At 43.3% G+C, this 24,650-nt stretch overlaps 2 protein-coding genes across 4 annotated transcripts in view; one reads left to right on the forward strand and one right to left on the reverse strand.

Moving 5' to 3' along the window:
• The window catches only part of ST3GAL6 (ST3 beta-galactoside alpha-2,3-sialyltransferase 6), a 60,707-nt gene extending 43,882 nt beyond the window's left edge, over window positions 1–16,825 (reverse strand). Inside the window, exon 1 of one of the 3 annotated variants that reach the window (XM_050782078.1) lies at window positions 16,751–16,825. Coding sequence is in view for 1 of the 3 variants with exons in the window: in XM_050782077.1 (XP_050638034.1) it covers window positions 16,240–16,411 (172 nt within the window). In the remaining 2 variants the exon portion in view is untranslated. Of the gene's footprint in view, window positions 1–16,239; window positions 16,464–16,750 lie in introns of those variants that run through there. The other 2 variants (XM_050782080.1, XM_050782077.1) reach the window with 2 other exon arrangements.
• The window catches only part of CLDND1 (claudin domain containing 1), an 871,794-nt gene that overhangs the window by 647,922 nt on the left and 199,222 nt on the right, over window positions 1–24,650 (forward strand). The gene's annotated exons all lie outside the window — the stretch shown is intronic.

Raw genomic sequence — 24,650 nt, forward strand, 5'->3', positions numbered from 1 at the left:
CTACTATTCCTAACCCTTTGTTGTCATTTCAACAAAGTTCAGAGCATTCTCACTAGGAGTTGATTTCATCTCAAGGAATCACTTTCTTTGCTCCTGCATAAGAAGTAATCCTCATTCATTAAAGTTTTATTATGAGTTTGTAACAATTCAGTCACTTCTTCAGGCTCCACTGCTAATTCTAGTTCTCTTGCTATTCCCATCACATCTGCAGTTTCCTCCTCCACTACAATCTAGAAGCCCTCAAAGTCATCCATGAGAGTTGTAATCGACTTCTTCCAAACTGCTGTTAAAGTGGATATTTTGACCTCCCATGAATCACAAATGTTCTTAATAACATATAGAATGGTGAATTCTTTCCAGAAGGCTTTGAATTTACCCACATCCATCAATCAGAAGGGTCACTATCTATGGCACCTATAGCTTTACAAACTATATTTCTTAAATAATAAGACTTGAATGTTGAAATTATTCCTTGATTCATAGACTGCGGAATAGACGTTGTTTTAGCAGGCATGAAAACAACATTAAACTCTTCATACAACACCACCAGAGCTCTTGGGTAACACTGTAGAGCAATAATATTTTGAAAACAATCTTTTTCTTCTAAGCCGCAGGTCTCAATAACTGGCTTAAACCATTCAGTAAACCATGCTGTTCCTTTATAGCACACAGGCAGAGTAGATTGAGGATAATTATTTTTTAATAGATGGGGTCTCCCTATGTTTCCCAGGCTGGTCTCGAACTCCTGTGTTCAAGTGATCCCTCTGCCTTGGCTTCCCAAATGCTGGGATCACAGGCGTGAGCTACCACACTTGGTTGATTTAGCATAATTTGTAAGGGTTGTAGGATTTTCGGCATGGTAAATGAGCACTGGCTTCAACTTAAAAGTCACCAGCTGCATTAGCTTCTAACAAGAGGGTCGGCCAGCCCTTTGAAGCTTTGAAGCCAGGCATTGACTTCTCTCTAGCTATAAAAGTCCTAGAAGGCATCTTCTTCCACTTCTACAGAAGACTGTTTTGTCTACAATGAAAATCTATTGTTTAGTGTAGCCACTTTCATCAATTATCTTAGCTAGATCTGGATAACTTGTTGCAGCCTCTTCTTTAACACTTGCTGCTTCACCTTGCACTTCTGTGTTATGGAAACTGTTTCTTTCCTTAAACCTCTTGACTTCCAACTTTTCTTCCGCAGGTTCCCTTAGTCTTCATGGAAAAGAGAGCCTTGTTTGGGATCAGGCTTTGGCTTAAGAAAATTCTGTGGCTTGTTTGATGTTCTATTCAGACCACTAACACTCTCTATATATCAGCAACAAGGCTTTCACTTTATCATTTGCGTGTTGACTGGAGTAGCACTTGTCATTTCCTTCAAGAACTTTTCCTATGCATTCACAACTTGGTTAACTATCTCAAGAGGCATAGTTTCTGGTCTGTATTGGCTTTCAACATGCTTTCCTCACTAAGCTTAATAATCATTTCTAGCTTTTGATTTAAAGGGAGAGATGTGCAACTCCTTTCACTTGAACACTTAGAGGCTATTGGAGGATTATTAATTGGACTAATTTCAATGTTGTTGTATCTCAGGGAACACGGAAGCCCAAGGGGAGGAAAAAAACAGGGAAAAAACTGGTCGGTGGTCCATTCAGAACACATAAACATTTATAGATTAAGTTGACTGTCTTATAGGGGTGTAGTTTGTGGTGTCCCAAAACAATGACAACAGTAACATCAAAGATCAGTGATCACAGATCACCATAACAGATATAATAATAATGAAAAAATTTGAAGTATTAAGATTACCAAGATGTAACACAATGGTAAGAAGTGAGCACATACTGTTGGGAAAATGGTACCAATAGGCTTATTGGACAAATGGTGGCCACAAACCTTCAATGTGTAAAAAGCAAAATAAAATAAGCCATGCCTGTAACTGGCTCTAACTGCTTCTTTGCATCTTTACTTCTTTATGAGGGCTCCCATGACAAACAAAACTTGTAAAATAAATGTGCATGCTTTTCTCCTGTTAATCTAACTTATGTCAATTTAATTATTGGACCCAGTTGGGACCTTAAGAGGATGAAGGTGGGGTTTTTCTACCACTATGTTCTCTGTTAGAATATACTTATTTTTAAAAATTCTTAGAAAACAAATACCTTAAAAATGGCAAATATTTTATTTCAGAGGCCATTTATGAACTCTAATGTCCTTCAACAGGGAAATAATTATGCTTGGCTATTATGAAAATCATATAGTAACATAAAAAATAGATTTTACCAAAGAAAGTTTTTAAAAGTTTACTACATGAAGATTATTTTTATGTGTTAGATATATGTGTATGTAACACCTTATAGTTAATCCTCACTTATTATTCATAAATTCTTGGAAACTATGACTTCGAGCAAAGTAAGGTATACGAATACCAATTTTTTTCATCAACAATAAAGTAACATTGAACAAAAATGTTTTGCTTACGGTTGTAGTTTCCAAAAAACTATTAATGACATTAAATGAGAATGTACTGTACCGAAAGGCATTAAAGAAAAACAAAATCAACTGATGTGCTGAGTTGTAGATTACAGAGGATTTTTTTTAAGTACATAAATGTTTCAATTTTCAAAGAAACTAAAAGTGCTTATTTTCATATATCTCTATATACATTTCACTTTTGAAGTGCTAAGTAGCAAACCCATTTAGAAATCAGGAGAAAAGCGGCCGGGCGCGGTGGCTCAAGCCCGTAATCCCAGCACTTTGGGAGGCCGAGGCGGGTGGATCACGAGGTCAGGAGATCGAGACCATCCTGGCTAACATGGTGAAACCCCGTCTCTACTAAAAATACAAAAAACTAGCCGGGCGCGGTTGTGGGCGCCTGCAGTCTCAGCTACTTGGGAGGCTGAGGCGGGAGAATGGCGTGAACCCGGGAGGCGGAGCTTGCAGTGAGCCGAGATCACGCCACTGCACTCCAGCCTGGGAGACACAGCGAGACTCCGTCTCAAAAAAAAAAAAAAAAAGAAATCAGGAGAAAAGCAAAGGAGTGCTGTTTAATGCCTACTACTAGAGAAGTCTTCACCATAAGACAGAAGTTTGAACCTAAAGAAATTATGGATCATGATATATTTGTGCCTCAGGATTATTCTCTCCTTAAATGCATAGAAAGTACAGTTCCTGAGTTTCTACCATCTTCTATCCACTATTACTAATTACTAACTATAGAATCCATCACAATTTTAAACTTGGAAGGGTCCTTCAAGATTATTTAGTCTGAGCCGGGCGCAGTGGCTCATGCCTGTAATCCCAGCACTTTGGGAGGCCAAGGAGGGAGGATCGCCTGAGGTCAGGAGTTGGAGATCAGCCTGGCCAACATGGCAAAACCCCGTCTCTACAAAAAATAGAAAAATTAGCCGGGTGTAGTGGCAGGCACCTGTAATCCCTGCTACTCCGGAGGCTGAGGCTGGGAGAATTCTTTGAACCCGGGAGGCAGAGGCTCCAGTGAGCCAAGATCTTGCCACTAAACTTCAGCCTGGGCAACAGAACAAGACTCCGTCTCAAAAAAACAAAAAACCAAAAAAAAAAAAGTTGTAAGGCAGTTTAAAGTCAATCTTTTGCTAGTATGCTCTGCATAGTTCCCTATTACTAACCAAAGTCTAATTGTTGGGCTGCTTTTTAAACTGAGGGCTCTTCTATTTTATCAAAGAAGAAGGAATCTTCGATATGCCAAAGTTCAGCATAATGAAGCCTTTATTTACAACATGCCACACTATTTGGAAAATCACATTTAAAAAATAAAGTGAACTGATTTTTTTTTTTTCCTATCAAAGATGTTTTTGGGGCCAGGGGAACTGGGAAAAACTGGACACCAGAGGTGTGGCCCCAATCTGGGTCTGGGAGGATGAATAAGAACACTTCAGCAGAGACCCAGGCAAGGTGCAGACGGGCAGCCCTGCAAGGCTCAACCTGGAGCATGTCAGGAAGCAAACTGGCTCAATCTCAAAGTGTAGTAAAGAGCAGAGTCAAGAAATGTAGAAAAACCAATATAATCGTAATGAAACTTCTGTTTGCCCCTGGGGCACATCACAGGGAGTAACCAGAAGCAAGAGAGGCAGTTTGTGAGTCAGTTTAGAGAGCCACAGCTTGGACAGGATGTAGCACTACTCAGTTGGGCCATCTTCAGGACCAAGAACCAAGCATACTCAGGGGATGCAGAGAAGAGGGATCAGAGCACCAGTCCCACAACAGAACCTCTGTATTAGTGCCTAGGACTGCTGAAACAAAGTGCCACATACTGGGTAGCTTAAAACAACAGATATTTACTGTCTCACAGTTCTGGAGGGTAGAAGTCTGAAATCAAGGTGTTATCAGAGTCATGCTCCCTCTGAAAACTGTAGAGAGGAATCTTTCTTTGCCTCTTCCTAGCTTTGGTTCTGCCACCAATCTCGGGCATTCCTTGGCTTGTGGATGCATCACTCCAATTCTGTCTTCACGTGGCGTTCTCCCTGTGTTTGTCTTCACCTGGACACTAATCATATTGCATTAGGGACCCACCCTACTCCAGTGTGACCTCATCTTAACTAATTACATCTGCCATGACCCTATTTTCAAATAAGGTCACAGTCTGAGGTACTGGGGATTAGGACTTCTAAACATCTCTTGGGGTAGTGGTGGGGCGGGGGAAAACTGAACCAATTACACCCTCGTTGAGGTGCCCAAGGCTCACCCTCAGCCAGAGGGATCCTAATGTTCTAGGTCATTCTGAATACCGGGTGTTAATTAATGTGAAAGAAAAACAGGAAAGAATTTATCTATGGTGTCAAAAGTCAGAATAGTGGTTAACATGTGAGGAGTAATAGTGACTGGGTGGGAACACATGGTACCCTTCTAGAGGGCCAGTACTGTCCTATTTCTTCATCTGGAGGCAGCCTGCCTGGGTGCATTCACTGTAAGGAAATTTACTGAACTGTACTTACATGCTTTGTGTACTCCTCTGTATGTCTGATGTATTTCCATAAAAAGTTTACAAAACATTAGAGAAGATGGAGCTATCCAAGAAACAGGGGTCTTGGAAGCCCAGCTAGGACCTCAGGGAGGGGCATTATCTGGGAGGAGTTACACAGCCAGGAGCTGGCAGCTCAGCCCTGCTGGTTCAGACACTTGAGTTGTCTGTTCACCTGAGAAGCAGAATTCTTAAGAGGCTGCTTTGTAACTGGAAATGAAGTAATTCATTTAAATTAAGAAAAAAAATGGGCCAGGCATAGTGGCTTATGCCTGTAATCCTAGCACTTTGTGAGGCTGAGGTGGATAGATCGCCCTGAGGTCAGGAGGTGGAGAACAGCCTGGGTAACATGGCAAAACCCCATCTCCACGAAAAATACCAAAAAAAAAAAAAAAAAAAAAAGTGCTAGGCTTAATGGCTCTCATCTATGTTCCTAGCTACTCTAGAGGCTGAGGCTTGAGCTAGGAAGGGAGGTTGCAGTGAGCCAAGATTGTGCCCCTATACTCCAGCCTGGGCGACAGAGCAAGACCCTGTCTCAGAAAAAAAAAAAAGCGTGGCATGGTTGCTGATGCCTGTAATCCCAGCACTTTGGGAGGCAGATCACCTGAGGTCAGGAGTTTGAGACCAGCCTGACTGACATGGGCAAACCCCGTCTCTACTAAAAATACAAAACAAAATTAGCCAGGCGTGGTGGCACATGCCTGTAATCCCAGCTACTCAAGAGGCTGAGGGAGCAGAACCGCTTAACCCAGGAGGCAGAGGTTGTGGTGAGCTCAGATCACGCCATTGCACTCCAGCCTGGGCAACAAGAGCAAAACTCCATCACAAAAAGAAAAAGAAAGAAAAAAGAAAGAAAGAAAAACAAAAGAAAAAGAAAACTATAAAGGCCAAGAAGTTTGTATATTTGAACCGGTAGATTGACAACTTCTACAGGAAAATCCATGAGTGATAATTAAAAAGTTGTTTAGTAAGCATGGACCCCACAATAAGGGTATGATCTCCCCTGCACAGTGCTGGAAATATGCTGATATTCTGCTTCGCTCTGTTTTCCTAGCCTCCTTGCAGATCTCTCCCCGACATTCCACTTTCAGGCTAATTAAAGTTCAAGTAAGTTATAGAGTTGTTTCTTTCACATCTAATTCTTCTCTGGGAATTTTGAGCTCTTGTGGTTAGGGTGTTTGGGGTCCTAATGCTTAATTTCCAAGGAAGAGGAAACACCACAGAAAGACAGAGTTAAAATCTACTGGACAACACTCAAACTTAGGAAACATATTTTTGGAGTAAAAATGTAAAATTTTTTAGACCTAATATTAACATCAGATACTGTATAAGCTATGAATAACACATTGATATATCAAATCAAAGGAGTGGAGAGGGGAAGGAAGCCAAAACTTAACTGCAGTGCCAACAAAGAAATACAAATCAAATATTGATGAAAATGTGTATGTACATTATGATACACATAATTGTGGAAAATGAAACAGTGAATAGAAAGCACTTGGCTTTCTACTGTGGAAAATATATGAAGAAGGTACTGAAAGGTTCAAGGCCACACATTTGTAGTGATCCTCTTGACTTCTCATTGGATGTCTCCATCCCGTCAAAGCCCATCTCTACTATCAAACTTCATACAGAATTCCCTGCCTCAAAACTCACCAATGACACTTCACATTTCTATCCTTCAAACACTCAAGTTATTAAAAGTGAGAGTGCTAAGTATCAATTATGTATTACCTTACTAATGTTTTCATCATATTCTGGTAAAAACAGCAATTGGAAGGAATGTATTACATGCTATATTGTAAGCCCCAAGTCCAAGTTTAGAAGCAACTGCAGAATTTACCTGTTATAAATTGTTTATATAGACCTACTTCCCTAAGTGCCTTATAGAGAGGTATAAATACATAAGCCATAGGCCTCTAAGTCTGTTCCAGTTGGCTCCTATGGCCTGTCCTGCCTCATCTCCTGAAATGCTTGACTCTTGACAATGTGCTCTAGTAACACCAAATTTTGTGCACTTCTCAATCCTTCTTGGCACTGTTTCATGTCTTAGCACCTCTGGTCATACTGTTCCTGCTGCCCGGAATGTTCTCCCTCTCCTCTCACCCTGCTCCCCAATTCCCCTCCCACAACATTCCCACTCCCTGATATAAATTGGAATCATCTGTTGGGATTCCGTTCTTCAAGGAGGACTTCCCTTTCTATCTCTACCCTGCATTTGGATGATGACACACAGGAGTCCAAGCAAGCACATGTAAAGCTGTTTCAAGGACAGAGATAACTACGAGCTCCTGCGTTTTGAATCACAAAACAACCACATCTCAGATTTTAAAATGTTAAGTTTTTCAAGGACATTTGGAGAGAATGGTTTTTGCTCCTTAAGCCTAGTTTATTCTGAAACATTCACAGCTCTATTCGACCTACAGATTTTCTTCCCCCAACTCCACTCAAAAACATATGTGCATACATGCATGCTCACACACACACACACACATACACACACTGAATCCCTCTACTATATGTCCATGGATCCCTTTATAATAGCAGAGTACTTGGCACATGACAGACGTCAAGTATTTGTTGCTATTCACTAAAGAATGATGAAATATAATAACATAGGTAGTTTAACATAGTCCAAAGGGAAGCCAGGTGCTAAGAGGAAACAGACCTGAGAAAAAATTAGAGGTATATAAGACCAATCAGAAAGACTTTCTGGAGAAAGTCAATTTTTAACTGACGAAGAATAGAATTGTCATAATAGCTATAAAAACAGAGTTATAATAGTAATAGTGGCAGATAACACTGATTAAATATTTGACATTTGGCAGAAACTATGCTCAAATATTTGTATGTGTTTTTTCCATTGTCGTAATTACTGTGATGTGCATATTATTTCAAATTTATAGATAAGGAAAGTAAGGCTCAGAAAAGTTAGGCAAATTGTTCAGAATCATGCAGTGATAAGCCATGAAGCTGGAAACTGAACACATGTTCTAATCTGGCTTAGATGGTAGAGTGTGACGGGGAAGAATGGCACTGAGTGTCAAAGAACAGCCTTAGCTAAAGCACTAGGAGGCCTGCGTGGCTACAGGGTCAAACAGGACAATAAAGTTAGCAACATGAGATGACAGAAAACCTCAAAAATCAGTGGGAGAAATTCTCTGGATTTTTGAGCAGAAGAAAAATAACGAAAATCATGCTTGAGGAAGGTTATTATGAAAGGTGTATGTCCAGGAATATTGATGGTCATAATTAGAGAGCTTGAATATAAGACTTTTGTAAGGATATGATCTTTTATTCTATGACTAAAGCAGAAGAGCCATGCACAGCAAATTTGTAAAAAAAAAAAAAAGTTTTTTGCAATAAGAGAGTCAGACTTGTCCTCCAGAAAATTCAGTACCTGCAAAATACTTATAGTTACTTGATGATCAGAAAACACACATATCTCCTTACATCCTGTTTATCAAAAAAATCAAATTATTTATCATTTAATTGTAGCATAGCTGGGATAAAACAAGAATAATTAGCTAAATCACTTTGACATCTACCTGAAATATCAGCTTTAAATATTAAAAATATTTTGGGCCGGGCGCAGTGGCTCACGCCTGTAATCCCAGCACTTTGGGAGGCCGAGACGGGAGGATCACGAGGTCAGGAGATCGAGACCATCCTGGCTAACCCAGTGAAACCCCGTCTCTACTAAAAAATACAAAAAACTAGCCGGGCGAGGTGGCGGGCGCCTATAGTCCCAGCTACTCGGGAGGCTGAGGCAGGAGAATGGCGTGAACCTGGGAGGCGGAGCTTGCAGTGAGCCGAGATCCGGCCACTGCACTCCAGCCTGGGTGACAGAGCGAGACTCCGTCTCAAAAAAAAAAAAAAAAAAATATTTTGACAGCAATGTCCTTTATCTCACAAGATCATTTACAACAGAAAGCTCCTTTAACTATCACAATCTATCAAGTAACTAAGATTATAAATTATATTTAATCGCTGCTCTAAAATGTAGTTAAAAAATGCATTTGTACCCTACTTGAATGCCTGTATTATCACCTCACTGCTCTCCTCTAAATGCAACTGGATAACCCATCTTACAGCTTTTAAATGCAATGAGTTATCCACAAAAAAAGAGGGAATTAAAAAAATAAAATCTATGATCTCCTTTTATTCTTTGGCCCTATGCGAACCATAGAAAATGTACACATTCCCTATATCTGCTTCCTCCGCCCCTTATTACATTAAGGACTCTTACATATTAGAGTTGCATAAGATTTTAATAAAAGGATTTGAGACTTCCTTCTAGGTTTCCTGCCTAAATATTTGCAATGGAACATTTCCTAAGCTGAAAACTCCATTAAGAGGTCAGAAGCAACAGGCTGATACCTCTTAAGACTACAATCTAACGGTATGAGAAAGGGGATTTCATAGAATCAGCTCAAAGACAAGAGGTCTGTGTTTATATGGCATTTTGCATGGGGGTTTTGTTTTTTTGTTTGTTTGTTTTGTCTTGGTTTTTGTTTGTTTTCTGTCTCAATTTCCATCCGTTCAAGTCTGCTACTGGTTATTTCTTGTGTTCTGCTAGCTTTAGGCTTGGTTAGCTCTTGTTCCTCTAGTTCCTCTAGATGTGAAGTTAGGCTGCTAATTTGGGATCTTTTTGAATTTTTGATGTAGGCATTTAGCACTATAAACTTCCCTCTTAGCAGTGCTTTAGCTGTGTCCCAGAGGTCTGGTATGCTGTATCTTTGTTCTCATTCGTTTCAAAGAACGTTTTGGTTTTTGCCTTCATTTCACTGTTTTCCGAAAAGTCATTCAGGAGCAAGTTCTTTAATGTTCATATAATTGTATGGTTTTGAGTTATTTTCTTAGTATTGATTTATATTTTTATCGTGTTGTGGTCTGAGAGTGTGGTTGGTATGAGTTTCGTTTTTTTGAATTTGCTGAGGATTGTTTTATATCCATTTGTGTGGCTGATTTTAGAGTATGTGCCATGTGCAGATGAGAAGAACGTATATTCTGTCATTTTTTGGTGGAGAGTTCTGTAGATGTCTATTAGGTTCATTCTGTCAAGTTCAGGTCCTGAATATCTTTGCTAGTTTTTGGCCTTGATTATCTGTCTAATACTGCCAGTGGGGTGTTAAAGTCTCCCACTGTGATAGTGTGGAAATCTAAGTCTCTTCATAGGTCTTACCTTGTGAATCCGGGTGCTCCTGTGTTGACGGCATATATATTTTGGACAGTTAGGTCTTCCTGTTGAATTGAACCCCTTACCATCATATAATGCCCATCTGCATTAGTTCATTCTCACACTGCTATAAAGAAATACCTGCGTTTGGGCACAGAGGCTTATGCCTGTAATCCCGACACTTTGGGAGGCCGAGGCAGGAGGATTGCTTGAGCCCAGAAGTTCAAGACTAGCCTGGGCAACTCAGTGAGACCCCATCTCTACAAATAACTTTTTTAAAAATTAGCCGGGTGTGGCGGTGTGTACTGCAGTCCCAGCTACCTAGGAGGCTGATATGGTAAGATTGCCTGTGCCCATGAGGTTGAGGCTTCAGTGAATAATGATTGTGCCACTGCACTCCAGCTGGTTCAATAGAGACCCTATTTTTAAAAAAAGAAGAAAGAAATACCTGAAACTAGGTAATATACAAAGAAAAGAGGTTTAATTGGCTCATGGTTCTTCAGGCTGTACAGAAAGCACGGCCGGGAGGCCTCAGGAAACTTACAGAAGCCTCCTGGCAAAAGGTGAAGGGGAAGCAGGCACATCTTACACAATTGGAATAGGAGGAAAGGTGGGGCTGGGTGGGGGTGCGGCAGCTAAACAACCAGATCTTGTCAGAACTCACTCAATATTACAAGAACAGCACCCACGAGGATGGTGTTAAACCATTAGAAACTGCCCCCCATGATCCAATTACCTCCCACCAGGCCCACCTCCAACACTGATGATTACAATTGAATATGAGATTTGGGTGGGGACACAGATTCAAACCATATCACTATCTTTGTCTTTTTTCGTCTTTGTGGGTTTAAAATCTGTTTTGTCTAAAATTAGAATAGCAATCTCTGCTTTTTTCTGTTTTCCATTTGCTTGCCAGACTTTTCTCCATCCTTTTACTTTAAGCCCTTGGATATCAATGAATGTGGGATCAGGCTCCTGAGGTTTCAGGTTTTATGCCACTGTGTTAATCAGAAAAGCCAAAAGTTAGTTGTTTTGTATGCTAGTTAAGTATGTAAGTTAACAATAGGCCAAAGAATCTCAAAAATAATTTTCTCTCTAAAAATTGTGCCAAGCCTCCCTAGATACTAATAGAGTGGTGATGATGAGACATCCTGAAATCAAAGGACAAGAGGATAAAAGGAATACTGTACAGGTTTCTCTGAGCCCTGCCTGTCTTTGTGATATTCCTGTGCTCTGCCCTAGGGAAAAGAGAGGGGAAATCAGTTATGGCCAATTAGTGGGAAGAAAAAAAGGCAACTATGAGTAGAAATTTGTGTGTTTGTGTGTGTGTGAGAGAGAAACAGAGACAGAGACAGGAAAGGGCCACGTGTGGTGGCTCACACCTGTAATCACAACACTTTAGGAGGCCGAAGTGGATGGATCACCTGAGTTCAGGAGTTCAAGACCAGCCTGGCCAACATGGCAAAACCCCATCTCTACTAAAAAATATACAAAAAAATAGCCAGGTATGGTGGCGCGTGCCTGTAATCCCAGCTACTTGGGAGGCTGAGACAGGAGAATCACTGAAACTCAGGAGGCAGAGGTTTCAGTGAGCAGAGATAGAGCCACTGCACTCCAGCCTAGGCGACAGAGCAAGACTCCATCTCAAAAACAAAGAAAAAGAAGAGACAGGAAAGCCCATCACCACTGGGTGAAGACTGAATTAGGCTCTCATCAAAAATCTCCAGGCATCCCATTCTAATTAGAATACAATTCAAATTTCACAAAATCTGCCTTCCTATCTTACTGACGGCATCTCCTCCCACTCCCTCTTTTGCACTCTTTTTTCACTACCTGTTGTCTTAACTACTCTCTTCTCACACTGCACCTTCTGTTTCTCAAACAACCCAAATTCACTCATGCCTCAGGGCCTTTGCAGGTGCTGGTACCTCTATCTGCTATGCCCTTAACCTTCTGTGCTCCACTTGCCTGGCTCCTTCTCATCATTCACATCTCAGCTCAAATATCCCCTCCTCGGATAAGCTCTCTGACTGCTCTAAAGTAGCTTCCTCTATACCCCTCTCGATCACACCTCCATAATGTACTGTCTGTGTGACACTCATTCTATCTGAAATACAGTTTCATGTACTTGTATCTTATTTGTTGACTCTGTCCCCATAAAACGTATGCTCTGTAAGAGCAGGGGCTTTGCTGTGTCCAACACGGGACACAGCAAAGCCCCTGTGTCCCCCCGCCCCCCGCCACAAGAACACTTCTTGTTACATGGTGGACACTCAGTAAATGTAGGCTGACCATTAGGGAAGTCCCACCTCAATGATCACATGGAATAACACCCAAAGTCCTCTGAAAAAAAACACTTCTGCTCCCTTGTTGCCCCCATCTTTCAGCATAGTGACTCTGACCCACAGCCATAAGAACTCCAGGCATGTTTCCACAACGTGTGGAAGGTGAGAATAACCCTGCCGCCTCTGGAGGAATCTCCAGCTTCCTTGCCATCTCCTCATGTGGGGGCCTTGTTCTTATCATATCCTAAAGATCTTTCCATTCCCAACCAAATAAAAAGTAAATCAATGTTTAAAACAGCTTTCAAAGCCCAGCACTAAATACATTGGAAAGTATGCAATGATGCTATCTGTATACTTTGTCTAAGGCCAAGCATATAAGAAGGGGAAAAAGAAAATGGGGGAGAAGGTAACTTTTCACTCAGCTTTTCAATGTTTTTAAGAAAATCTCCTATGGGCTAGGTGCTTTCCTTTCCCTCTTTCTCAGTGGTCCAGAAAGAGGAAAGCCCCTGGTCAGATACGAAAGTTTTTGGCAGTAAAAAGGTAAACTGGACAATCCCCCCAGATGACCAAAATCTCTCCAAGAAAAAGAAACATGGGCACAAGGAAGAAAACCAGGTCTTACTGATCCTGTTATCTTTTTTTTTTTGTTTTGTTTTGTTTTTTTTTTTTTTTTTTGAGACGGAGTCTCGCTCTGTCGCCCAGGCTGGAGTGCAGTGGCGAGATCTCGGCTCACTGCAAGCTCCGCCTCCTGGGTTTAGGCCATTCTCCTGCCTCAGCCTCCTAAGTAGCTGGGACTACAGGCGCCCGCCACCGCGCCCGGCTAATTTTTTGTATTTTTAGTAGAGACGGGGTTTCACCGTGGTCTCGATCTCCTGACCTTGTGATCCGCCCGCCTCGGCCTCCCAAAGTGCTGGGATTACAGGCGTGAGCCACCGCGCCCGGCCGATCCTGTTATCTTTTACTTTCACAACCTCACTGCCAGAATCTCAGCACTTCTTAGCCTGATTATGGGACAGTGAAGTTCCTGACCAAGTCTGAGACACTGCAGCTAATTCAGTACTGAGGTGTCACCATCAGGGGAAAGAACTCCAGCTACCCCACAATGGTGTGGGTCCCCTAAGGGTTAAATTGGAAACTGTGATGTGTGACGTGTGCCATTATCCATCACAGTTGGGACAGACAGGAGAGAATGTTTCATTTCAACTGTGAGGGTGGGGGTGTAACCCTGGGAAAATTTCTTCCAGGTAACATGTAGCTTGAGGTGTATTCAGAAAGGAAAGGACTTTTGGAATATGCCCATTGAAGACAGCATAAAGTCCTAGATTTCGCCAGACCCTGCTCACCTAAGTGGCACATCAGAGATGTGCAGAAGATAGAAGGTACCTGGCTGGTGAAAGTCTAAAGTTGTCACAAGGAAGGCAAAATACACAGACCACCTATTCAAGAAGCCCAGCCTGGGGATAACTAGAAAGGTATATTCAGACTAAGGTATATATAAATTGAGGATATGCCAGGCAAAGGAGAAAGATATGCACAGGAAATGGAAGAATGTGTGCATAATGTATACTACAGAGGATGCCTGCGATGGTGTAGGCAGAGGTAGAGTCAGACCTTTATGTGAGCCACTGCAACTCAACCTAAGGCAATCTTGGTTTTTTAAGCTATAAATGTGGCTAAAAATTCCTTTCTTGCAGGAGTTTTGTCAGGAAGATAAATAAAATAGCATATGAAAACACACCGAAAATCAGAGTGGGTGCCAAATAGGAGTTCCATGCTTCCTTCACCTTCTCAATAAGCATCACCTAAAACGCAGGCTAAACAGATCTCTGGTCCCCAAACCTGGATGGAAGCACAATTTCCATGGAAGCCATCTGGCAGTTTGCGTGGTTAGCAGATGATGCTTATCAGGGAAATGTGGGAAACATGGCAGTACTCACTTCTCCCATAAGGTTCCACATGATGTGGAACACAGAAATGTCTCCAACAGAAGAAAACAGCTGTGAAATCCAGTCCTCTGCCACTGAATAAGAACACCTACAATTTACAATTTCACAGGAGACAGACTGATGTTTTTAAACGGTATGTCTCTTAATGGTATTCTTCTGTCAATGCTGTCTATTCTTGAGCCTCAAAGGTTTTTATTTTTTTTAAATTGATTTAGGGCATAAGAACAAACTATCTCCAACAAATCTGCTGAAATGTAGTCAAAATTGCAGTCCCATTTTACCGCACCATGTAAACAACATATGGTGCTATCTGGGACTTGAGGAACTATAGTAAAAATACAGTTCACATCACAAGGAATGAAGATCTCCCCTCCCGGTCTACATGACCACGAGAACAACTTAGGAAACCAGACCAAGGCAACACTTTCTAGAAAAATTCTCTTCTTATAAGCAAAGTTGCCATTATCTAAAAAGCCTCTGGAATTTGGCGTTACTCAGAGACAATAAACTAAATAACATCTTTTTTCGCAGATCTTGGTATGAAAAGCGTTCTTAGTGAAACAAAAAAGAAGCAACAACCAACTTGCAAAAGTCAAATCGGCATGCTTTCAAACGGAAAATGACCTGGCAGCCTGAGCAGATTTTCCCAAATATTTAACATCTCCCTGTAAATAAAAAGACAGCTTTATGGTCTGCAGCTAGGTGAGGAAGATTGAGGACCCGAAAGTCAAACATTCGGGCTAGCCTAAAAGAGGTGGCCCCTGGAGACCCGAAGAGTTATGAGGCTCAAAGGTCAGCGTGGACACCAGACCACAGAGCACGAGGAGCTTCCAGCAGAGCTGCAGTTTCCTTAACTATCCACCCACTCATAGCACCCAGCTGGTCCTCGTAAGGCAAATGGGACTTGCGAGTTTAGAATCGGTGTGATTTCGGATACACTAGCAGTCACCATGTTATTTTCATCCCTACCCCCACACAGTGTTTTTAAACATCATCTTTCAACGGCAACCTCTTCTCCCCCGCCTGCTCCTCCCCAGCGCCCCCGCCAACCCCCGCTACTGAAAATCCCAAAGAAGGTGCTTTGGGTTTGTTTTTGGTTTCTGGGCTGTCGCTTTTCATAGGTTTTCTTTTAAGCCAAAATAACAGCACACAAGAAAGACGCTTGAGATTGCTGGGATCTCCGGAACCGGCGGCCGCAAAATGACAAGTTGCTTCGCCCTTATCTTGAAAATTAACAGCAGCCCAAACACTGCAATTTACTCACCGTCCTCCTTTCTCCTAAGCTGCCTCGCTGCTTGTTTTGTTAGGTCTAGTTCTACTGTGGAGGGAAGAAGGGTTTCTCGAAAAACTTTATACGGTAAGAGACCAGAACCTTCCAGACCCCTCAACCCTCCTCGCGTACAGACCCTTTTACAAGAAAACAATAGTGAACGAGGAGCTGGACACTCCTCTTGGCTTCCCAGTTGCACAACCCCGCCGGCGATTGGACAAAAGAGGGTCCCAGAGCAGATTATCTCGGCCCCCAAGGCTCCTGGGCTTACCCGCGAGGCTGCGCGCCCCTCCCGCCCTTCACTGGGGCTCCAGGATTCCCGGGAGCCCTCTCGGCGGTGGCTGCGGCGCACCTCGGGTGGCTCGCGGGTCCCAGCGCTCATGGCCCCTTTACGCCTCCGCACGCCACCTCCTTGGTGCTGGCAGGGTATGTGGAGGGGTAAATAGCGCTCCGTGTCCCCACCCCCAACCCTGAGCCTCAGAGGCTGCAACGCCGGAGGGTCCAGGCAGCACAGACCCCAGGCCGCCCGGACCCCGGCCCAGGACGCGGTCTCCCCGCACCCCAAATCTCCCTCACCCGGGCAATGCAAACCCGCAGCGAAGCCGGCCGGCGAAAGTGACCCGCCGAGGCCCAGGAGCGGCGACCACAGAGGCGCGCCGGGCTCCGCGACCTGGGGGGCCGCTGCTCTCAGCCCGTCCGCGCCGCTCACTCCAGCCGGCTGCTGCCTCTCTCGCGGCGCCTGCCGCATCGGGCCGCAGAAGCCCGAGGCCGGCGGAAACCAGAGGAAGGTGGCGCGGGCCAGGGGCGGCGCGGGCACGATTCCTTCCCCCCGGATCCGGCGGGGGAGCAGAGGAGGGAGCAGCGCTGCCGGGACTCTCAGGCTCCCGCCAGCCAGGATCCCGGGCGACTGCGCTGAGCGCCTCCGGAGTCGCGGGAAGCTCCTCCTGCTCCGCGGCTGGCGCCAGTTGCACGGTGGCCGCGGCCGCCCCCAAATTCGAGGAGGAAGGTGCAAAGTGGTGGGAGGTTGCGGGCCTCGCTATTCCAGGGGAGGTAGGGGGGCGAGGCGGGAGCGCAGCCAAATCCCTACCTTTCGGGCGGGGCGGACACCAGCCGCGCGCCCTCGCCGGGCGCCGGGACCGGAAAATCACCGCGAAGGGAGGGACGAGGAAAGGCGGCGGGTGGCTTCAGGACAAGGTAGGAGGATCGATTTCCACAGCCAAGAAGACACTCCCATCCCGCCCTGGTTTGTTTGGAAAGCTGCAGGAGCTAAAGTGAGGGGTGGCCGGGTACTCCCCTTCCCCGCCGGGCTGGCAGGCGGCAAAAGTAAATACTGAGGCGTGTCGCGCCGCGGACTGACTGTGACACAAGGCTCAGCAGAAGGTTTGGTCCCTATCAGAAGGGGCGGAGTGTTCAGAGAGCTCCTTAATTCCGTGGCTCTGCCCTTCAAGGGCAAATGTGTTCGTACTTTTTATCTTTTGAAGGAGATAATTAGGGAGAACGAAGGTGGAACGTGCTTTTTGCCTTTTCTTTTCTCTCCATAGGAAAAACCCTACGTTATTTATGTCCTCTTACTTGGATGGCTCTGACTACTTTTTATAATGTGTTTGTCAAATAATTCCTTGTCTAGAAACATTCAGGTCATAGCTCCAACCTTTGGGCCCTGAGCAGTGTAATCACGTGTGATCAAATGACCCCAGAGAGAAGACCCACGGACTTGGATGTAATTCAAAGTTGGCAACGTGTCACGAACTGGAACAAAGTCCTTCATCTGTGATGAATTTTCTGGTATTTGTCTTTTTTTTTTTTTGAGACAGAATCTCGCTTTGTCACCCAGGCTGGGGTACAGTAGCATGATGTTGGCTCACTGCAAACTCCGCCTTCCGAGCTCAAGCGATTCTCCTGCCTCAGCCTCCCAAGAAGCTGGGATTACAGGCGCGCCCCATCACGCCCAGCTAGTTTTTGTATTTTTAGTAGAGATGAGGTTTCACTGTGTTGGCCAGGCTGATTTCAAACTCCTGACCTCAAATGATCCACTCGCCTCCACCTCCCAAAGTGCTCTGGTATTTGTCTTCATTGTAACAACAGCCCTAGGAGGAACCATTTGTTATTTTCCCAATCTTACTTAAAAAAAAAAAAAAAAAAAAAAAAACCGGCGGGGCGTGGTGGCTCGCACCTGTAATCCCAGCACTTTGGGAGGCTGAGGCGGGCGGATCACGAGGTCAGGAGTTCCAGATCAGCCTGACCAACATGGAGAAACCCCGTCTCTCCTTAAAATACAAAAATTAGCCAGGCGTGGTGCTGCGCACCTGTAATCTCAGCTACTCAGGAAGCTGAGGCAGAAGAATCACTTGAACTCAGGGAGGCGGCAGTCGTAGTGCGCTGAGATGGCGCCATTGCGCTCCAGCTTGGGCAACAGAGCGAGATTCTGTCTAAAAAAAAAACTCAGCAGGTTCAGATTATTCATATTCTTTGCCCTTTCTACAGATTGCCTTTGACATAACCCACACAGATTTTGTAATTTTCAACGTGGCTCTTGAGACATCAGGATAGTGAAAGAGTTTGGGGGAATTTATCTGAACTGACTGGTATTGAGGTTTACTTTGCTCTTTTAATTTCTCCTGGATTCTTCATTGACCTCTTCTTCATGATCTTAAAAACCAAAACTGGGCCAGGCGCGGTGGCTCACGCCTGTAATCTCAGCACTTTAGGAGGCCAAGGCGGTCGGATCATGAGGTCAGGAGATCGAGACCATCCTGGCTAACGTGGTGAAACCCCGTCTCTACTAAAAAATGCAAAAAAAAAATTAGCCGGGCGAGGTGGCGGGCGCCTGTAGTCCCAGCTACTCAGGAGGCTGAGGCAGGAGAATGGCGTGAACCTGGGAGGCGGAGCATGCAGTTAGCCGAGATCGTGCCACTGCACTCCAGCCTGGGTGACAGAGCGAGACTCCATCTCAAAAAAAACCCAAAACTGTATTTCACCACATCCACCCTGGCCTTCCGGACTTTTTGAATCTGCAAAGTAACGTGCAAAGGAGAGAGGCTATCTGCTGTTCCGAGGTGATGTTTGTGTTTCCTATGTGGTAGTGGCCAGTAGTGACTACTGTTGACCCCAACCTAGTTCAAAAGCTGCCTCTTCTGCTGACCTGCTGTGTGACTTTGAGCAAGTGGCATCACCACAGTGGGCTTCTTTTGTGTCAGGTGTAAAGTGAGATAATACAGCTTTTCTTGAAGGGTGATTAGGATTAAAGCAGTATCTGTTGTAAAGAAGGTTTGGCACGGTGCTTGCCCCAAAAACCATCAATTCAGGAAGTAAAATGTTAACTTTAAAAATAACACTAAAAATATTAACTACCAGTCATTGCCCACCATGAGTCAGCCACCCACCATGCATTGTACCTTTTCCTCTCACTCACCCTGCAAGCCAGTCATGGTAGAAAGGAAGGAACAGAGTCAGGTGGTCTAGGGCTGTACTGCCTACATGGGAGCTGTGACTCAAAGGAAAGCACCCGAGGCCAAAATCATTGTTCTTTCTGAGATATCACTGCTATGTAACTCTCTGTGATGGGAGGGGCTTTTGATCTGTGTAACATTAATTTTTAAAAATTCAAGATATATTATTGTATGGGCACATGATTGCTATTATGTAAATATTTTATATTCCTGTGGAAACTGACAAAGGCTTAAGTAGGGCGATGTAATTAAAAGTCTTTAGTCCTCTCTGGGTTAGTGTTTTTGGTCATTGTTTTGGAGAAATGCTTTCCCAATATATGTATATTTAATTCAGCCTTTTGGTAGAAGATTTCTTCTACTAAGCTGGGAGGGGAAAAGCCACAAAGGAGGGGAGGACTCTTGGGACATGCAAGGTCTTTGAAAGGTCCCTAAAATTATAATTTTCAGGCAGTGTACATATAGGGCTGGCCCTGTTTTGCTGGGTTTGTTTTTTTATTATAGTGGTACAGTCTCTTTGAAATAAATGCTGTTGTTTCATAGACTGTGGCCTCTGCACACCAGTGACAGGTGAAGGCCAGGTTCCCCCACATTACCATGGGAGGCCATTCAGCACTAAATGTGTACTCTAGAATACACCAAAGTATTTCTTCCTCATCCCCATCGTAGGGCCTGCCTTCTAAATTCTCCTGTTCTGTGCCAAGTACAGCCTTTTCTACCATGATTGATGGCAAGAATGTCTACTCCTTGTAGGAGAGACCTACTCATAAGGGTGTTCTCTCAGCAAGACAATCAGATCACAGTAGGTAAACCCCAGGACTGGAGCTACCTATAAAGTGACACAAGGCCACTTTCTGATAACATCCTCTTAGAATAATTTTTAAAACTTTAAAAAAAATTTTTTTTCCTTTACAGTACATGATGTTCAAAGGTTTCTTTTTAAAAATAGTTTTCAAGGTCGAGTTCAATTTTTTTTTTTTAATTTGACACATTGGTCAGAGAACATCGAGTTCAATTTTAAACACTATCTGACTCATGACCGAGCTTGACCAAGCTAATGGTTTTTAGATACAATCCTTGCTCCAACTCAAGGAGAAAATCCTGCCAGTGCAATCTTCTGGCTGTCTTGGAGTTTTATCTCCTATAAGCAATTATTTAAAGAACATGTGCATCTCAAAGAGAATAAGCCACAGTGGACCAGGCGCAGTGGCTCAAGCCTGTAATCCCAGCACTTTGGGAGGCTGAGGTGGGTGGATCACGAGGTCACGAGTTCGAGACCAGCCTGACCAACATGGTGAAACCCTGGCTCTACTAAAAATACAAAAAATTAGCCGGGCGTGGTGGCGCACACCTGTAATCCCAGCTACTCAGGAGGCTGAGACAGAAGAATCGCTTGAGGATGGGAGGCAGAGGCTGGAGTGAGCTGAGATCGTGCCCCTGCACTCCAGCCTGAGCTACAAGCGAGATTATGTCTCAAAACAAAAGAATAAGCCACAGTGTCTAAGCAGTCTAAATCCTGACTTAGAGCTATGACTGTCCACGGCGTAGAAAATGTATCACATTAGCAAAAAGCAGTTTAGTTGCGGTAAGCAGAGTCATACTTCTCCAAAATCTCTATTTCAGACTAGAGTCTCAGCTACATTTTTGCATATGTAAATATCCATAGTGATGATTTTCCCACTATTGTGATTGTACAAAAAAGGAAGTCAAGTCTACCAGAAAGCTTATTTGCAACTTCATAAATGATGATGTCCTTATGTTCTGCCAGTTTTGCCAAAGTTTCAGGGGTCTTAGTTGCTCAGTCTCTTTTACCACAGGCTGGAGGGTGAGGGGAGGTGGGATGGTGGAACTGGGGACAGGTTCATCACAGACTCCTGAACATGTAGAGCCTCTGTATGGTGGAAACCGTAAATAGGGCAACGGACAGAAAATAAGTGCAACGTATTATTTTTTTAAAGGGAGACTATCCAGAATACGTTACAAAAAATGCCTATGGATCAGTACCCAAAAAAACCTATTTTAAAATAGAACACAAGCCATAAACAAGCAATTCATACAATAAATACAAGGGCCAGGTACGGTGGCTTACGCCTGTAATCCCAGCACTTTGGGAGGCCGAGGCGGGCAGATCACCTGAGGTCAGGAGTTTGAGACCAGCCTGGCCAACATGGTGAAACCCCGTCTCTACTAAAAATACAAAAATTAGCCAGGCACGATGGCAGGCACCTGTAATCCCAGGTACTAGGAAGGCTGAGGCAAGAGAATTGTTTGAATCTGGGAGGCAGGGGTTGCAGTGAGCCAAGATCGTGCCACTGTACTCCAGCCTGGGCGACAGTGAGATTCTGCCTCAAAAAAAAAAAGAAGAAAAATACAAATAGTTTACAAGCATGTGCAAAACTTTATGTCCTTTTATAATAACACTACTTTTAAAAATAAAAAATATTGAGAAATAAGATTGGCTGAAATGCCGGGCGCGGTGGCTCAAGCCTGTAATCCCAGCACTTTGGGAGGCCCAGACGGGCAGATCACAAGGTCAGGAGATCAAGACCATCCTGGCTAACACGGGGAAACCCCGTCTCTACTAAAAATAGAAAAAAACTAGCAGGGCGAGGTGGCAGGCGCCTGTAGTCCCAGCTACTTGGGAGACTGAGGCAGGAGAATGGCGTAAACCCGGGAGGCGGAGATCCGGCCACTGCACTCCAGCCTGGGCGACAGAGTGAGACTCTGTCTCAAAAAAAAAAAAAAAAAGATTGGCTGAAATTAAAAAATGAATGAGATATAATTTTGTCAAAAGACGTCAGAAAACTTTATGGAATTATAAAGTGCTACTTCCTTTTTAGAGGGCAATTTGGTGATTGCTATCAAATTTACAAGGTTCTTTAGGGTTTGAATTTCAAAACCCTGATTAAACTTCCTTAACTTTTCTCCTTAGAAAGCATTTTGGCCTCAAGTCAACAAGCAATGTAGCAATGTAGGGGGTGGAAAAGCTACCTTGGTCAACACAGGAGGAAAGCTTCCAGTTGCTGAGCAGTTGCCAACACAGATTCAGAGATGGTGGGAGCTCTCCCTGGAGTTGTGTGGGGGCAGTCTACAAAACAATGGCAATTTAGGGCAAGGCAGCTTCCTCAGAGCTCTTACTTGATTATGGGAAGAACTAGAAGCCTGAACTACTGTATGAGTTGATGGGTCCCCATTTCAGGAGAGTATCCCACCCTTCCCACATGTCTGTGGAGCTTTTCTCCTCATTTCTGCTTCAGAGTCTCATAACTAATCATTCTGTCAAAGTATTACAAATAGCTTTATTTTAGGTATACACTTAATTCATTAGTTATGCTTAACCGTTTTAGCTTACACCTTTGTCTCCTTTTGGGGGGGTTTACAGAGCTGGACTTAAAGCAACTTCATGTGAATGTTTGTAAAATTATTTCCAAATGCTTGATTTTCACAATAAGCCCCTGTTGACTTTGTAGCTGAAAATTTTGTGTTTTTCAAAACATTTTACAGTTAGAAAGTTTTACATGCAATTGCTTAGAGACATCAAATTGACTTTTACTTGTTGAGGAAAGGAGATAAATTACTTTTCTGAGAAGCTGTGACAACAGCTGATATTGTAAAGGGGTGTGTGCGAGATTATCATTAGGATCTTGATAGTTACAGTACTTTGGCTATTTATTCTCATCCTCGGAATTAAAAGAACTCATCTACCCCCAAACTTAAAGGAAATTCTCTCATCATTGTAGGGATACTTAGAGTGGCTGGTCAAGCTCAGACACTAATAGGATACAAACTTAGTGCTGGGGAATACACAAGGAATTGCCACCCATTCACACTGGGGGCCCTCTCTCAGCTTTTGGTCATTACACCTGGAGGTAAATGGAGTGGCAGCAAGAGAATAGGAAGAAAAAAAAAAACCTCACATGTGAGTTCATATTTATTATATCCCTCTAGATGCTAGGAGATTTTCTATATATTGCTTATCACACACATCAACCCTGAGGGCTACCATTATCCCCATTTTCCAGATGAGGAATTGAAGACTCAGAGAAGTTTCATAATTTGTTCAAGGATCTAGAGCTAATATGTGTCAAAACTGGGACACAGTGCTTTCCTGTTCAAGAAATGAATGATATGAGAAAAATTAATAGCTATTATTCTACAACGTGACATTGCAGGAAAACATTTACAGCCATAGTAAATTTAATATGAATCCTGTGAAGCCTTAATTAGCCTTTCGTGAATGGGTATCAAGCTGTCAGCTGAAATGGAATTGCAGTCATTTCCAGTTTCCATTGTTTCAGTTCTGGTTCTCAAACACCATCCTGTTTTCTTCAGGGGTATGTAGAATGTAGATTACTGAAAACTTTCTTCAGGACCACAGGCATCATTCCTCCTAGCCGAGTCAATGATCTCTTTCACTCACTCTCGGGGATGGATCCAATTTTTAAGGTAACTGTAGCGGCATCAGGCTCATCATAGAGAAAATACGTTTAGCAGCTCCCTGGGAGCATGCAAAGCCAGTACTTCAATTCTTCATTTCTGCTTCTTATGGGGAACTGTTTATTATACTACAGAACATTATGAATACAAGAGAAACAGCATTAATAATTAAACAGCCATACATACAGGGAACATCTTGCAATGAACTGAATGTGTGCCCCCAAAATTCATACATTGGAACAGCTTTCATTCGTCCCTAAAGGAAGTGAGCCCTTTGGGAGGTAATTAGGTCATGAGGGGGAGCACTCATGATTGAGAATACTGCCCTTATAAAAAGGGCCCCAAAGATCTCTCTCACACTCCTTCTATCATGTGAGCATGCGACAAGAGGATGGCAGTCTGCAGCCTCGAAGAGGATCCTCAGCCGAGCTCAACCGTGATCTCAGACTTCCAGCCTCTGGAACTAAGAAATAAATATTCACAGTTTCCAAGCCACCCAAAGTCTATGGTACTTTGCTGTAGCGACCCAAACTAAGACTTGTGAACATCTGAAATAGAAGTATAAAGAAAGATTTAAATTGGCTATTTTTTTCGAGTGATTTTGACTACTAATCTGTTTTACTACAGTTTTTGTTTACTTGTAAACCTTTTAATTTACTTTTTGTACTCAAAAGTGCCATGTTGGCAAAAGTTTTCTAAATCCTGTTCATTAATGGCAGTGGCTGTTACTTGTGAGGAGTATGTTAACCATATAGTGACATACTGACCATCCAAACAGCTATCTGCAATGCTTCAAAAGTGATAAATACTGATAACTTCAATCATCATTATAATTTTTTTACTATCCCAAAAAATGAAGGGTCTTATGAATCCTTGCCTAAGGACTAACAAAGAACACATATAATTTGTGCTCTTTGGAGAAAGGGAAGGATGTAAGCAGAATTTAATTGTATGTCTGTGCTTATCCCATAATAAATTAATGCATTTTAACCAAATCAAATGGGTCCTGGACTTTGGACCCACAATATTTTGTATAACTGAGAAAAGATTTTACTGGCTGTAGACTACAAAGTTGAATGTTTTGAATCTTCCTGGGACCTTTGT

Source organism: Macaca thibetana, chromosome 2 (genome assembly GCF_024542745.1).
Source record: "Macaca thibetana thibetana isolate TM-01 chromosome 2, ASM2454274v1, whole genome shotgun sequence".
NCBI classification, from domain to species: domain Eukaryota; kingdom Metazoa; phylum Chordata; class Mammalia; order Primates; family Cercopithecidae; genus Macaca; species Macaca thibetana.